We start from the raw sequence: 16,466 nt of genomic DNA, 5'->3' as shown, positions 1-16,466 counted from the left end.
TCTACATAGGGGCATTTTAGTTGAATACTTAGGCTCTTTCCAATATTTGTAGGAGATATGTCTTTAGAATAGAGTCCTGGAGGTGAGGTGACTTAACTTAAGAGGTAAATCCATATGTAGCTTGAATAGCTATCCCAAATTTAATTCTAGAAAACTTGTACCAATTGGCATTCCCCAGCAATACACGAAAGTACGTGTTTCCCCATAGCCTTGCCAATAGAGCATGTTGTCAGAACACATTGCCAGGTGAGAAATGGTATATCAATAGATGTTTTATGACCCTCTCTTATTAAGAACAATTTTTTAAAGTAATCTTTACACCCAACACGGGGCTTGAAGTCATGACCCTGGGATTAAGAGTTGTATACTCCTCCCACTGAGTCAGCCAGGCATCCCTAATTATGAACAATTTTGAACATTTTATGTTACAGGATAATTTTATATCTTCTTTCTGAATTGTCTGTTCATGTCTTTTCCCTGCTTTTAAAAAATTGAATGTTCATTTCTTTTTCTCCCAATTTTTGATTTCTTTGTATGTTAGAGATTTTGGTCCCCTGTCAGTAGTATATATTGAGAATATTTTCTGTCTGTTTGTCAATTGTCTTTAGACTTTGTTTGTTTATGTTTTTAGCCATGCAACTAATTTAAAAAATTTTATGTAGGCAAACTTATCAAGGTACTTAAATCATCATAAAAATGTTTTCCCCAGGATGCCTGGGTGGCTCAGTCAGTTGAGAGTCCAACTTTTGATTTCAGCCCAGCTCGTGAACTTGAAGGTCATGAGATTGAGCCCCACTTGGGTACTGTGCTGGGGCAGAGCCTGCTTTGGATTCACTCTCTATCTTTCCACTGGCCCCTCTCCCTCCTGTACTCTCTAAAAAATAAAAAATAAATGTTTTTCCCTACACTGAAATCAAAGAATTCACTTCTGTTTAATTCTAATACTTATATGGCTCCATTTTTACATTTAGATCTTTGATCCATGTAGACTTTATTTTTAAGAATTGTGCGAGATCTGGGTCTCATTTTATTTTATTAAAAACCTTATCCTGGGACCCTGGGTGGCTCAGCGGTTTAGTGCCTGCCTTTGGCCCAGGGTGCAATCCTGGAGTCCTGGGGTCGAGTCCCACATTGGGCTTCCTGCATGGAGCCTGCTTCTTCCTCTGCCTGTGTCTCTGTCTCTGTCTCTCTCTCTGTCTTTCATGAGTAAATAAATAAATAAAATCTTTAAAAAAAACCCTCATTCTGAATCAGGATAAAGGGGAATCCTATTCTAGACAAGGGAGTGTGCAGTGGTATAATATGCATTTGTTACATTGTTTGAGACTATTTGGTTCTGCTGGAGAAGAAAGAAAAAATCCAGTGGGATATATGAAATGCATAAGATGTGTTAGAATAGGTAAGTAGTTGATGGGTAGAGCATGTGTGTGTTAAGCATAGTATGGAATGGAGAGACCAAGAGTAATAGTCATGAAGCAATAAATATACACAAGGCACATAGGGGCTAAATGCTCATGGCAAATTAAATAAATAAGTGTCTTTTAATGCCCAAGATACAAAATATAAACAAAATATACACAAGCACTTAATATTTATTAAGTCTTCATTCAGTCACTCACTGGTGATAACCACTTTGGCCCATATACCCTCTACTCAGAACACACACCCATAGCCTGATATAACCCATAGATTAATGGGCAAGTTGCAACTATTGGTTACATGTACTCGTCCTGAGTCCTTCCAACAGAGGGAATAAATGTAAGTCATTGGCTCAGGGCAACTCTATCTGTGGGTCCCTTTGTTTGAACCTCATCTCTGGTCCATCAGATAGATGGGGCAGATAGATGCAGGACGCGGGAAAATAGTACATGCCAGGACTTAGATGGTGGGAGCCTTTTGCTTCATTTGTACCATTTCCTAAGGATATATGCATTTGCCCTATCTCTTTCCTTGCTTTTCACAGTGTGTTTTAAATTGATTTAACAAACTGTGTGATCCAAGTATAGAAAGAACCATTTGTCCTTCTTTACTGGTTTGACATACCACCATCATCATGACTCTAAAGCTCCATATGTACTTGGGTCTATTTCTGGACTTTTGGTCTATTTCATTAGCCTATTTATCAATTCATATATCAGTACTCATTTTATTTTATTTTATTTTTAAATTTTTTAATTGGAGTTCAATTTGCCAATATATAGCATAACACCCAGTGCTCATCCCACCGAGTGCTCCCCTCAGTGCCCATCACCCAGTTACCCCAACCCCCCACCCACTTCCCCTTCCACTACCCCTTGTTCATTTCCCAGAGTTAGGTGTCTCTCATGTATTGTCACCCTCACTGATACTTTCATTCATTTTCTCTCCTTTCCCTTTATTCCCTTTCACTAATTTTGTATTCCCCAAATGAATGAGACCATATAATGTTTGTCCTTTTCTGATTGACTTATTTCACTCAGCATAATACCCTCCAGGTCCCTCCACGTCAAAGCAAATAGTGTGTATTTGTCGTTTCTAATGGCTGAGTAATATTCCATTGTATACATGGACCACATCTTCTTTGTCCATTCACCTTTCGATGGACACCGAGGCTCCTTCCACAGTTTGGCTATTGTGGACATTGCTGCTAGAAACATTGGGGTGCAGGTGTCCCGGCGTTTCACTGCATCTGTATCTTTGGGGTAAATCCCCAGCAGCAGCACTCATTTTATTGAGGCTTTAAAGTATGTTTCAGTGTCCAGTAAAATGAGTCCCCACTGGAGAGTTTTTCTGGCTATTCTTGCATGATTGTATCCATTGTTTTACTCCTTAAAGTCTGGCTAGATGTTTTTCACTAGGATTGTATTCATTTATAAATTACTGGAGGAGAACTATCACTTTTATAATATTGAGTCATCTTATCCAAGAACAAATGCTTATGAATGATGGTGGGTACTTGAGTGTCCCTGTGCAAAGTAAGTTGGGATAGTTTGCTGAGAATGAAAAATAATGTTTTCTCTTGATTTGCAGATATTGATGAGTGTAAGGCTGGGCTGTCAAAGTGCAAGAACAAAGCATACTGCAGAAATAAAATTGGAAGTTATTACTGCAGCTGTATCTCTAATTCTATCTTCAACTGGGTGGCTAGCTTCATTAAAGTAGATCGTGAAGCATGTTATGGTAAGGATTTCCAAATACTCTTTCCACCATGGCAAAGGAAGTGTGGGAAGACTTTGAGGGCTCCATCAATTTCAGGCCAGGGTAAGAGAGCAGAGATCTGTACTGGCTCTTGTTCTGCATCCCATTGTTGTCCCTGGTAATCTTCTCCCAGAAAGTACCACGCAAGCCCCCAGCACCAATCACCATCTTCATGTGGCTGCCTTGCAAGAGTATGTCTCCTGTCTGGGTCTCTTTCCTGGGCTTCCAAAATGACATCTCAGATTTTCTGCTGGACTTCCCTACTTGTTTCTCCCTCTCTCACTTTAAATTCAATTTCTATATCTTTTTATCTGTCTATATACTGAAGCCTATGTGTTCACACTGATACCTCAAATTCCCATCCAACACCAGGGCTCATTCTAGCCTTCCTTCTGTTCTTATTTGTAGCTGCTTCTGTGTTACTGAGAACCTGGATCTCACTAACCACAGCATGTTTACTAGTTGCTCATTCCTAGTATAATTCTGCGTTTTGAGTTCAATAGATTGGACTTAACTCATGGCTCTATCACTTATCTACCCACTTTTTGGGTAATGACCTAACTTCTATATGCCTCACCTGTAAGTGGGAATAATAATAGCATCTACTGTCTGAGCTATGTTTTGCTGTATAACAAGTTACCCAAATGGTAGTGGCTTAAAACAACACATATTGTCTCACAGTCTCTGTTGGCCAGGAATCTAGGTGTAACTTCCCTGTATCCTTCTCTCCAGTGTTTCTCACAGCTATAGTCAAAGTGTTGGGCAAGGATGAAGGCTCACATGAAGGCTCATCTAGGGGTGGATCTGCTTCCAAGCTCATTCATGTGGTCGCTGGCAGGAGTCAGTTTTTCAAAGCTACTGGACTGAAGCCTTCAGTTTCTGTAGTTGGTGAGAGGCTGCCCTCAGATCTTAGATATGTCAGCCTCTCCAGCTTGCTTTGTTGTAGTGAGCACATGAGAATAGCCAGAAAGAGTGTGAACAAAACAGAAGTTGTAGTCTTTTATAACCCAGTCTCAGCCGTGACATCTTATCACTTTTGCTGTGTTCTGTTTATTAGCAGTGAGCCACTGGGTCTGGTTGGGGGGAGGAGGGTTCCAAATGGCAGGGATCACTGAGAGTCACTTCAGAAAACTACTTATTTCATATACTGGGTGGAATTAAATCTCCCTAAATTCATGTCCATCTGGAACCTGGGAATATGATCTTATTTGGAAAGAAAGTCTTTGCAGAACTAGTAATAAAGAGGAGGTCATGCCAGATGAGGGTTGGCCTCAATACAATATGACTGGTGTCCTATAAGAAGAGGGAAGTTGGGTGTAGAGACACACACACATACAGAGTGATACGCAAAGACAGACACAGAGGCTGTCACAAGCTGAGGAACACCAAAGATTGGTTGCAACCATCAGAAGCTAGGAGAAGCAAAGAAGGATCTTCCTTAGAGACTTCAGAGGGAGTGTGGCCCTGCCAATAACCTTGATTTTTTACTTTAACCTCCAGAACTATGAGAAAATAAATATCTATTGTTTTAAATCCACCCAGGTTGTAGTACTTTGTTATAGCAGCCATAGGAAACTAATACACCTCATCTACCTGTTTTCATTAAGGTGTGTAAAATATTCATGCAGTGCTAGGCACCTAGGAAGGCTCAATAAATATTAGCTCTTAAGCTACCTAACCCTGTTCTAGAAACTTCTGTGTTTCTTTACATGAGATAGTGTGTATTAAGGCACTTTATATGCCATGTTGTGTTGACAACTGCAGGCATTATTACCATTTCTGTGTTATTAACCTAGTTAGTATTCATTCCTTTGGGAAGCCTTCCCTGAACCCTTCATATTCTAGGACTTCTCTGTGTGCTCCCAAGGTATCTTATCCTATATATTAAGAACATGCTGGACCATTGTAATCACTTAATCATTTATTTGTCATTATTTACCTAGTGACTTTCCCACCAGACTGCAAATTCCACAAGGGAATACCCTTCGTTTCTTTGTGAACTTATTTCCATAAGATTTAGTATTATTCCTGGCTTTTAGTAGCTGTTCAATAAATACTGTTGACTAAATTCTTGAACTGGAGGCCTTGCCCTAATCCTCTTTTAAATTTCTACTGTAGAAGACATTTGGACTTCTTAGAGGGGGCTTGGGCAAGAATGGGAAGCATCAGGGAGAAACCCAACTCGAGAGTAATTAGAAAGGGGTTGTAGGCCAGGTGTCTTACCCCCCCACATTCCACTCAATGGCTACTTTTTTTTTCCCCCAGAGGGCACCAGTAAGGGGACATCATCCTCAGGAAACATTCAGGTGAGTGAAGTGAAGCCTAGATCTGGGAAGCAACTGGCCAGTCTTGCCTTGTCATTCTCCTGTTCAAATAACTACCATGGCCACCTCTGCCTTTCAGAACACACCAGCTCCCACACAGGAATGATTTGTCCTTTCTCCCAGGAGACATCTGGCAATGTCTGGGGACATTTTTGGTTGTCACAACTAGGGTGCTACTGGCATCTAGAGGATAGAGACCAGGAATGCTGCTAAACATTTTGCCATGCCTGAGGACAGCCCCCACATTATCTGGTCTCAAATGTCAATAGAACCTGTGGGAAAGGCTTTCAATGCCTCAGCTGTTGTTCAAGTACCAGCATTATAGCTTCACTCTATCCCTGTCACCACTTCCCATCCTCTTCCTATCTTCTTCCTCCATAAGGCACTTTTCATGGATTCTAGACACCTCATCCTTAGGCCCTCATGTTCCCATAAATACAATGGAGTGAATGATATGCCCTTCGCAGGGCTGTATGTGGTCAGTGAGAAGACACATATCAGGTTGAAAGTACAGAGCTTACACCTTGATCAGTGCTATTGCCTCCTGGGATCATCCAACCACAACCAAGTATATTCCTGCTTTTTCAAGTTTCAGGAAGAGCCTACTTAATTAGCTTTATTTCTTTGAAAGGAAATTCTGAGGAACAATGGAACCACCAAAGAGCAGATTGCAAAGATAGCTACCCAGCTATTTCAAGAAATGGAAGTGAACATATGGACTGAGGGTTTAGCTTCTCCAGGAAAGCATGATAATTCTACACTTGGTATAGGTAAGAAACAACAGTAATTTCCTTATGACCAAAACATTTTATGAAGGTGATCTATCGTGAGACCTTGTGTTTCTATATTTATGTGACATAGAGAATTCATTCAAGGGGTTCTTCCCAAATGCAGACCTGCTCTCAGGTGACTTTCCTTGGAAAATTTTAAATATTTAGTTCTCCTGCTTAAAGACTTAAGTTACCGACCCTCTTATCAGGCACTCCAGTATAATTATTTAAAGATTTTTTGATCTTTTAAATATTATACATAAAGGATGAGCTTACCGGGATCCCTGGGTGGCGCAGCGGTTTGGCGCCTGCCTTTGGCCCAGGGCGCGATCCTGGAGACCCGGGATCGAATCCCACGTCGGGCTCCCGGTGCATGGAGCCTGCTTCTCCCTCTGCCTGTGTCTCTGCCTCTCTCTCTCTCTGTGACTATCATAAATAAATAAAAATTAAAAAAAATTTATATTTAAAAAAAAAAAAAAAAAAGGATGAGCTTACCACCTCTCCAGGAAGCATAGCCATTCCCTCTCTTCTCCTGGGTTGCTGTGGCCACTGTATGCTGCTTAGGCCATTTTGACTATCTGTAAAAGGGAGTGCCATCTGGTCTACCATGCACGCAGAAAAAGAAATCATCAGTAGGGAGTCTTTCAAAGAAGGGAGTTCTTCAACTAACTTCTTATGCATGAGAAGCAAGCAAAGCAGGACTCATTTTCTTAATGTTTCCAGTCTATGAAATCAAGAGGTGCAATGAGACAAGTGAGAAGACTGTTCTGGAAGCTGGAAATAACACTATGAATATCAACTGTACCGATGCTTTCAAAGGAACCACAAGAGGTACTGTGTTTAAGATGGATTCTTCTGATCTTCAAATCCTAGGCACTGTTGTCTCATTTCTAGGTGATTGTGCCAAGAGGTAAGGACTTAGAAAGTTTTCAAGGTAGGGAAGACTCTACATGATGACCACTACCCTGGCAATTTGGGAGACATAGTGAGTACTTTGTGACACACTGAGGTTCAAACAGGGAACGCTTGACATGCTTCCTTAAAAGGGACAGGCTGATGCATGCTCTGTTTCCATGTGATTGTCTGAAAAGGCAGCACTTGAAGGCAGCAGATGATTGTTGCCTTGAATACTCTTTCCATTGAGTAGTGTTTAATGATCACCTTATTTAAAATAGTCCCTAGTCTTCCTCTGTCCTACACATCAGCAAACTTTTTCTGTGAAAGGACCAAATAGTCATTTTTTCTCAAGTACTTATTTAAATTCCAGTTAATTAACATATTGTGTAATATTAGTTTCAGATATAGAATTTAGTGATTCATCACTTTCATATAATACCCAGCGCTCATCACAAGTATCCTCCTTAATACCCATCCCCCATTTAACCCATCTCACCACCCACCTTCCTTCCAGGAACCCTCAGTTTTTTCTCTATAGTTAAAAATCTGTTTTATGGTTTGTCCCTCTTTTTTTCTTTTTTCCCCTATGTTCATCTGTTTTGTTTCTAAATTCCACATGTGAGTGAAATCATATAGTATTTGTCTTTCTCTGACAAATCTATTTCATTTAGCATATACTCTAGCTCCATCCATGTCATTGCAAAAAAGCAAGATTTCATTCTTTTTTATGCTAAGTAATATTCCATTTTCTATCTATCTATCTATCTGTCTATCTATCTATCTATCTATCTATCATCTATCTAGCCATATATCTCCCACATCTTACATCTTTTCCATTCATCAGTTGATGGACATCTGGGCTCTTTCCATAGTTTGGCTATTGTTGATAATGCTCCTATAAACACTGGGGTGCATGTATCCCTTCAAAGCAGTATTTTTCTATCCTTTGGAAAAATATCCTGTAGTGCAATTGCTGGATCATTGGGTAGTTCTATCTTTAACTTTGAGGAACTTCCATACTGTTTTCCACAGTGGCTGCACCAATCCACATTCCCACCAACAGTATAAGAGGTTTCCCCTTTCTCTGCAACCTTGCCAACATCTGTTGTTTCCTGTGTTGTTAATTTTAGCCATCTTGACAGGTGTGAAGTGGTATCTCATCATGGTTTTGATTTGTATTTCCCTGATGGTGAGTGATATTGAGCATCTTTTCATGTGTCTGTTAGCCATCTGTCTTCTTTGGAAAAATGTCTGTTCATGTCTACTGCCCATCTTTCAACTGGATTATTTGTTTTCTGGGTGTTGAGTTTTATGTAAGTTCTTTACAAAACTAACCTTTATCAGATACATTATTTGCAAATATCTTCTCCCATTCCAAAGGTTGCCTTTTAGTTTTGTTGACTGTTTCCTTCACTGTGCAGAAGCTTTTTATTTTGATGAATTCCAGTAGTTTATTTTTGCTTTTGTTTCCCTTGCCTTGCTTGAGCCAGATGAACTTTGTTATAACTACTCAACCCTGACATTGTAGTGGGAGAACAGCCATAGCTGATATGTAAATGAAAGGACATGTGTGTGCCAATAAAACTTTATGTACAAAAATAGGTTGTAGGATAGATTTGATTCTCAGGCCACAGTTTGCCACACCTGCTTTATTCCATCATCTCATTTAAATTTCTGCACAGCAGGCACACTATGCACTTTTTCTTAATTTATTTGTTGTCCATCACTCCCACTATAATATCAGCTCTCTTATGGCAAGAACTCAGCCTGTTTTCTTCACTGTTGCATTGAAATGCCTAGAACACTGTCTGGCACACACTAGATGTTCAATAAATATTTGATGAAAGAATGAATAAATACATTAGTGAATGAGTGCATGACCTAGTTCTCTGGAGAGAGTGAAATACCTACTGTATTTTCTCCAGAAAATTCCCAGCCACTGATTAACCACCACTCCTTATTGTGAGCTGTCAGATGAGAAGGGGGAGGAAAAAGATCTCCAAATGAGTTGATTTTTTTTTAATGGAGTAAATAATCATACAGGTGGTAAGTGGATTTGGCTAAAACTGGGATGGTGGCCCAGGAATAATTGCAGTTTAAGAAATACTACATCACACTACAGAGCATCATATGTGAATTTACCTTCTGTGAATTAAATTATTGTTGCCCAAAAAGGAGAAAGAAAATGGGAGGGAGAGGAGAGAAACAAAGAAAGACAGAGAGAGGGAAGGAGAATGAGAGAATGAATTAAATAGAAATGTGTCATCCTGCATACCTTTCCATAACTTTCTGAATTAGATAACCCAGAATGAGCTTGAGATGGAAGATGGGAATGTGTGATTTCCTTATACTACCTGAGTTCTATTTGCTCTTTTGAGAACAAACATCTTGCCTCATGATTTTGAGGTATAAGTGCTCATATATATTCTTACAACACGTTAACAGGTATTTTACATATATATCTCTTATAATGTGTGGTGCATTATAATTTGTATTATATATACAAAATGCTGTACCTCAAACCACATGTAATGTATTGGTGGGGGAACATAAGGGATTCCCTTTTTTTCTCTTTTTAAGATATTTATTTATTTATTTATTTATTTATTTATTTATTTATTCATGAGAGACACAGAGAGAGAGAGGCAGAGAGAGAAGCAGGCTCCATGCAGGGATCCCAATGTGGGACTCGATCCTGGGACTCCAGGATCACGCCCTGGGCCAAAGGCAGGCGCCAAACCGCTGAGCCACCCAGGGATTCAACATAAGGGATTTCCAAGAGCGATGTAATGTTTGCCTTATGACTCTCACACAAGACACTAGTATACCGATTTCCCATAATATGGATGCCCTCTAAAGTGATTTCTCTTCTGTTTTCTCAGATAAAAGTGCAGTTGCAATCATCACTTATCAGAGTTTTGGGGATATTCTGAATGGATCCTTTTTTAATGATGAAAGAGGGACACAGGAAATGAAACTGAACTCTCGTGTCGTGAGTGGCACCATTAGTATGAAGAAAAAAGTACGCCTGTCTAAACCTGTGTTCCTGACCTTCCAACATATTCAGGTGAGCAAAATCCATGACTGCTTCTCTGTGCATTACCTCAGAGAGGTGTGTTATCAGGGTCCTGTCAAGAAACTCTGCTCATTCAGTTAACAGAACCAACAAGAAATGTTGAGGCACTCAGAGATTTGCACCAGGGGAAGGGGAAGCTATATCACATTTAAGCCTAAAAAGGCAATGGAGGAATGAGCATTGTTGAGCCCAGGGCGTGCTGGAGGCACACAGAAGGGTTGCCCTGCTTGAGACAGAGATATCCTGAAGCAGAAGCAACTGGAAGAAACACCTGACCTCCTCCTCCTCTTGTTTAAGGACTTCTCACCAGTTCCTCTCATTAGTTGTCCCAATGATATGGAGCCTGGGGAAAGCAGTTCATAAAGGTCAATCCCTGAGGCTCTGAGGTGACCAGAGAAGGGAAGAATAAATGAAGAATAAACCCCGCAGCAGGTGTGGTCATATGAAACTCTTTCTCACTAGTGTTCTAGATAATGGGATTTTCCTATTCCATTTTCCAATGTTAACACATCCATGACTAACCTATAAAATTGAAATAATAAAACCAGAAAGAGCTCAACTTTTATGCTATTCTCTTTTCAGCCTGGTGTTGAAAGAACAAAACCTTTCTGCGTCTTCTGGGAAGGATCAGAGGAGGGGGGCACCTGGTCAACAAAGGGCTGCTATCATGTGCACAGCAATGATTCACACACCAAATGCAAGTGCTTCCACCTTTCCAGCTTTGCTGTCCTCATGGATTTTGTTCCCAAGGTACCATGATCTATGGTCTCCTCCTAGTATCTGATTGTGTCCCAGAAACTGTGATATTGTCCTCTCCATGTCTTAGAAAAAGACTCTAAGATAAGGAGTCAAGTGGAAGTATCTTACGTGAGAGGTAATTCCAGGAAGCACCAGTAAGGGACTGGGAAATGAAACAAGAAAAAAATAGAAGCTAACGCAGAGAACGTTATCAAGCTCGTCACTACTGTGGGTATCTAGAACTTAATTCCCTCTCAAGTACTCTGGGAGTCAGTGCAGGAGATGCACCTGAGTCATCCTAACTGAACAGCAGGAGAGCTGGGGTATCTATACACCACCTCCTTTCAGGTATTGGTTGAAACCTGCATCTGGGGGTGGGGAATGTTAATTCTGGCATGTCCATGGGCACGGGCAGAGTGAGGTTAAGTTAGCAGAGAAAACCCTCAAACATTGGAAAGTTTGGGTTGTCAGCCCCAACAGTGGTGGGATCTAAGATAATCTGGACTCAAACATCCGTTACTCTGCAAAAGAAAGTTACAGCTAGTCAGATGGGAAAGAAGGCAACTGACTGCCACCAATGAAAAAGCATAGGTCCTTGAACTTCCCAGGTCCCCAACACATCTAGGATAAGCCAGGCTTAAAGAAATTTACCTAACTTCTTCTCCTACTTATTTACGCTCTCATTTATTGAACATTTACTGATGACAACCATTATATTACACATTTAAATACATGGTTTCATTTTATTCATTCAACAAATTTGCATATGACTGCTTACTATATGCCAGATGCTATTCTAGGCATTGAGGATATGGCAGAGAACAAAACAGATAAAGAAATCCCAACCTTCATGGATTTGACTTTGGAGACCTATGTTGTCCAATAGGATCATCAGCCACATGTGGCTATTGGGCACTTGAAATGTGGCTAGTGTGACTGAGAACCAATTTTTAAATTAAATTAAATTAAATTAAATTTTAATTTATTTAAATTAAGAAGCAGTGTGAAATATTTTTCCATTAAATACAACTTCATTGGTAGGACTTCATTTCACTTTTATCACTGAAAACAATAGCATCTGAACTCAGATGTGTCATAAGCAAAAAATATGTGCTGGATTTTGAAGGCTTAATATAAAAAAAGTATCAGATATCTCATTTTTAAAAATTATTTTATTTTTTAGGTTTAAGTCCAATTAATTAATATATAATGTATTAGTTTCAGAGGTAGAGGTCACTGATCCATCAATCTTATATAATGCCCAGTGTTCATGACATCAGATGCCCTCCTTAATATCTGTCACCCAGTTACCCCATCTCCTCAGTCCCTTCCCCTCCAGCAATCCTCAATTTATTTCCTATGATTAAGAGTCTCTTATAGTTTGTCTCCCCCTCAGATTTTGTCTTATTTTTTCTCTCTTCCCCTATGACCACTGTTTTGTTTCTTAAATTCCACATGAGTGAGATCATATGATAATTATCTTTCTCTGATTGATTTATGTAGCTTAGCATAATATCCTCTAGTTCCATTGACATTGTTACAAGTGGCAAGATTTCTTTTCTTTTCTTTTCTTTTCTTTTCTTTTCTTTTCTTTTCTTTTCTTTTCTTTTCTTTTTCTTTTCTTTCTTTCTTTTTTCTTTTCTTTTCTTTTTTTCTTTTCTTTTTTGGTGGCTGAATAGTAGGGCATTGAATATATATATATATACCACATCTTTATCCATTGATCGATTGATGGACATATGGGCTCTTTCCAGAGTTTGGCTAATGTGGACATTGCTGCTATAAACATTGGGGTGCAAGTGCCCCTTCAGATCAGTACATTTGTACCTTTCAGGTAAAAACTAGTGCGATTGCTGGGTCATAGGGAGCTCTATTTTCAACTTTTTGAGGAACATCTGTACTGTTTTTCAAAGTGACTGCATCAGCTTGCAGTCCTACCAACAATGTAGAGTTCCTCTTTCTCCACATCCTCACTAACATTTGTCGTTTCCTGACTTGTTCATTTTAGCCATTATGACTGGTGCAAAGTGGTATCTCATTGGTTTTTTTTAAAATTTTTTATTTATTTACGATAGTCACAGAGAGAGAGAGAGAGAGAGAGAGAGAGAGAGAGGCAGAACACAGGCAGAGGGAGAAGTAGGCTCCATGAACCTGGAGCCCGACGCGGAACTCGATCCCGGGTCTCCAGGATCGCACCCTGAGCCAAAGGCAGGCGCTAAACCGCTATGCCACCCAGGGATCCCCTCATTGTGGTTTTGATTTGTATTTCCCTGATGGCAAATGATGCGAAGCATTTTTTCGTGTGTCTGTTGGCCATATGTATGTCTTCTTTGGAGAACTGTTTTTTCATCTCTTTTGCCCATTTTTGATTAGATTATTTGTTCTTTGGCTGCTGAGTTTGATAAGTTCTTTATAGATTTTGGATAGTAGCCCTTCATCTGATAAGACATTTACAAATATCTTCTCCCATTCTGTCCGTTGTCTTTCAGTTTTGTCAACTGTTTGCTTAACTGTGCAAAAGCTTTTTATCTTGAAGTCCCAATAATTCATTTTTGCCTTCGTTTCCCTTGCCTTTGGAGACATGTCTAGCAAGAAATTGCTGCAACTGAGGTCATAGAGGCTGCTGCCTCTATTCTCCTCCAGGATTTTGAAGGATTCCTGTCTCATATTTAGGTCTTTCATCCATTTTGAGTCTAATTTTGTGTGTGATGTCGGAAATGGTCTGGTTTTATTCTTTTCCATGAGGCTGTCCAATTTTTTCAATACTATTTGTTGAGGAGTTTGGTTTTTTTTTTCCATTAGATATTCTTTCCTGCTTTGTCAAAGATTAGTTGACCATAGAGTTGAGTGCCCATTTCTGGGCTCTTTTTTTTTTTTTATTGGAGTTCAATTTGCCAACATATAGTATAATATACAGTGCTCATCCGGTCAAGTGCCCTCCTCAGTGCCCATCACCCAGTCACCCTATCCCCCCACCCACCTTCCCTTCCACTACCCCTTGTTCATTTCCCAGACTTAGTCTCTCATGTTTTGTCTCTTTATTCTGTTCCATTGATCAATGTGTCTGTTTTTGTGCCAGGACCATACTGTCTTGATGATTACAGCTTTATAATAAAGCTTGAAGTCCGGCATTGTGATGACATCAGCTTTGGTTTTCTTTTGCAACATTCCTTTGGCTCTTTGGGATCTTCTCTGGTTCCATACAGATTTTAGGATTATTTGTTCTAGCTCTATGAGAAAAAGTTGATGGTATTTTGATAGGGATTACGCTGAATGTATAGATTGCTCTAGGTAGCATAGACATTTTAACAATATTTGTTCTCCCAATCCATGAGCATGGAATATTTTTCCATTTCTATGTGTCTTCCTCAATTTCTTTCATAATAGTTCTCTAGCTTTTAGAGTACAGATCTTTTACCTCTTGAGTTAGGTTTATTCCTAGGTATCTTATGGTTTTGGTTGCAATTGTAAATGGGGTCGACTCCTTAATTTCTCTTTCTTCTGTCTCATTGTTAGTGTATAGAAATGCAAATTATTTCTATGCATTTATTCTATATGCTGCCACATTCCTGAATTCCTATATAAATTCTAGCAATTTCAGGGTGGAGTCTGAAAATATGCAGGGAAAGATCTCAATCTTTTGGTACAGATTGAGACCTGATTTGTGACCCGGTATATGATCTATTCTGGAGAATGTTTTTGGTGCACTTGAGAAGAATGTGTATTCTGTTGCTTTAGGATGGAATGCTCTGTATACATCTGTGAAGTACATCTGGTCCAGTGTGTCATTCAAAGCCCTTGTTTCCTTGTTTATTTTCTGCTTAGATGATATGTCCATTGCAGTGAGTGGAGTTTAAAATCCCCTACTATTAATGTATTATAATCGATGTGTTTCTTTAATTTTCTTATTAGTTTATATAATTGGCTTCTCCCATGTGAGGGGCATAAATATTTACAATTGTTAGATCTTCTTGTTGGATAGACCCTTTAATTATGAGATAGTGTCCTTCCTTATCTCTTATTACAGTCTTTGGTCTAAAATCTAATTTGTCTGATATAAGGATTGCCACCTCAGCTTTCTTTTGATGTCTATTAGTGTGATAAATGGTTCTCCAACACCTCATTTTAAATTTGGAGGTGTTTTTAGGTCTAAAGTGAGTCTCTTGCAGACAGCATATCAGTGAGTCTTGCTTTTTTATCCAATCTGATATCCTGTGTCTTTTGATTGGGGCATTTAGCCCATTTTGAAAGATATGAATTTAGTGCCATTGTATTACCTGTAAAGTCATTGTTTCTGTATATTGTCTCTGTTCCTTTCTAGTATATGGCAACCTTGAGCTAAGAGCCCACTCCTGGGCTCCCTGATTGCAGCTAGCTTCCTCGTTCTGATGCCGGGAACTCTACCACACTCCAGCACCCCTACTCTTCCTATGACCCTGAGGATCCTGAGACCACACTGTTCCACCTAGGATACTGCTTGGTTTCACCACTTGAGCACCTTTGAGGCAGGGACATCCCTCACTGGAGCAGACTTCTAAAAGTTCTGATTTTGCTCTCTGGTGCTATATCACTTTCTGGTAGCCAGCTTCTGGATGTTCCCTCCCCTCCTTGATTTATCTTCCCAGATATCTCCTCAGATTCACTTCTCAACTCCTTCTACCTTGCAGAAAGTGGTTATTTATTTATTTATTTATTTATTTAAATTGGAGTTCAATTTGCCAACATATAGCATGACACCCAGTGCTCATCCTGCCAAGTGCCCCCTTCCACCATTTGCTTCGACGTGGATGGAACGGAGGGTATTATGCTGAATGAAATAAGTCAATTAGAGAAGTACAAACATTATATGGTCTCATTCATTTGGGGAATATAAAAAATAGTGAAAGGGAATAAAGGGGAAAGGAGAGAAAATGAGTGAAAATATCAGTGAGGGTGACAAAACATGAGAGATACCTAACTCTGGGAAACGAACAAGGGGTAGTGGAAAGGGAGGTGGGCGGGGAGTTGGGATGACTGTTTAGAGTTGCAGCTATTCTTTTTTTAGATCTCCGGTTGAGTTTGCAGGTGTTCAGAATGATTTGATAGCAATCTAGCTGAATTCCCAGGACCAGATGAAACTAAGGTCTATTCCTCCACTATCTTGGACCCCCTCTCTTAAATATCTCATTAACAATTGTTTTACATTGATTGTAATCTGAACTCATTGCATTTTTTTATATTGATTATGTTATATTCAATACATTGTACTGATAATATTTTGAATATATACGATTAAGTTAATTTGACCTGATTCGTTTGACATTTTAAAAGGTATGGCTACTAGAAAATTTAAAATTCCACATGTGGCTCACATATTTCTTTTGGATAGCACCAGGCTAGGGTTTTGGTTTCTTGATAGCCTTGTGTGCTGGATGCTATGAGTGCACCCATTTTGAAGATGGAAACATCAAATCTCAGAGAGGTCAAGTCAGTTGTATAAGGGAC

General features: G+C 39.5%; 1 protein-coding gene across 3 annotated transcripts in view; it reads left to right on the top strand.

The window, feature by feature from the left end:
• LOC144290718 (putative adhesion G protein-coupled receptor E4P) overlaps nt 1-16,466 on the top strand; it is a 43,270-nt gene that overhangs the window by 14,491 nt on the left and 12,313 nt on the right. For 2 of the 3 annotated variants that reach the window (XM_077860216.1, XM_077860215.1), the window contains exons 5-10: nt 3,010-3,159; nt 5,443-5,483; nt 6,133-6,271; nt 6,995-7,102; nt 10,051-10,235; nt 10,827-10,994. In XM_077860216.1, the coding sequence (XP_077716342.1) occupies nt 3,010-3,159; nt 5,443-5,483; nt 6,133-6,271; nt 6,995-7,102; nt 10,051-10,235; nt 10,827-10,994 (791 nt within the window). The remainder of the gene's footprint in view (nt 1-3,009; nt 3,160-5,442; nt 5,484-6,132; nt 6,272-6,994; nt 7,103-10,050; nt 10,236-10,826; nt 10,995-16,466) is intronic. The other variant, XM_077860217.1, reaches the window with a different exon arrangement.

Source organism: Canis aureus, chromosome 19 (assembly GCF_053574225.1).
Source record: "Canis aureus isolate CA01 chromosome 19, VMU_Caureus_v.1.0, whole genome shotgun sequence".
Taxonomy (NCBI): Eukaryota; Metazoa; Chordata; class Mammalia; order Carnivora; family Canidae; genus Canis; species Canis aureus.
This window is presented reverse-complemented; position numbering and strand designations above follow the sequence as displayed.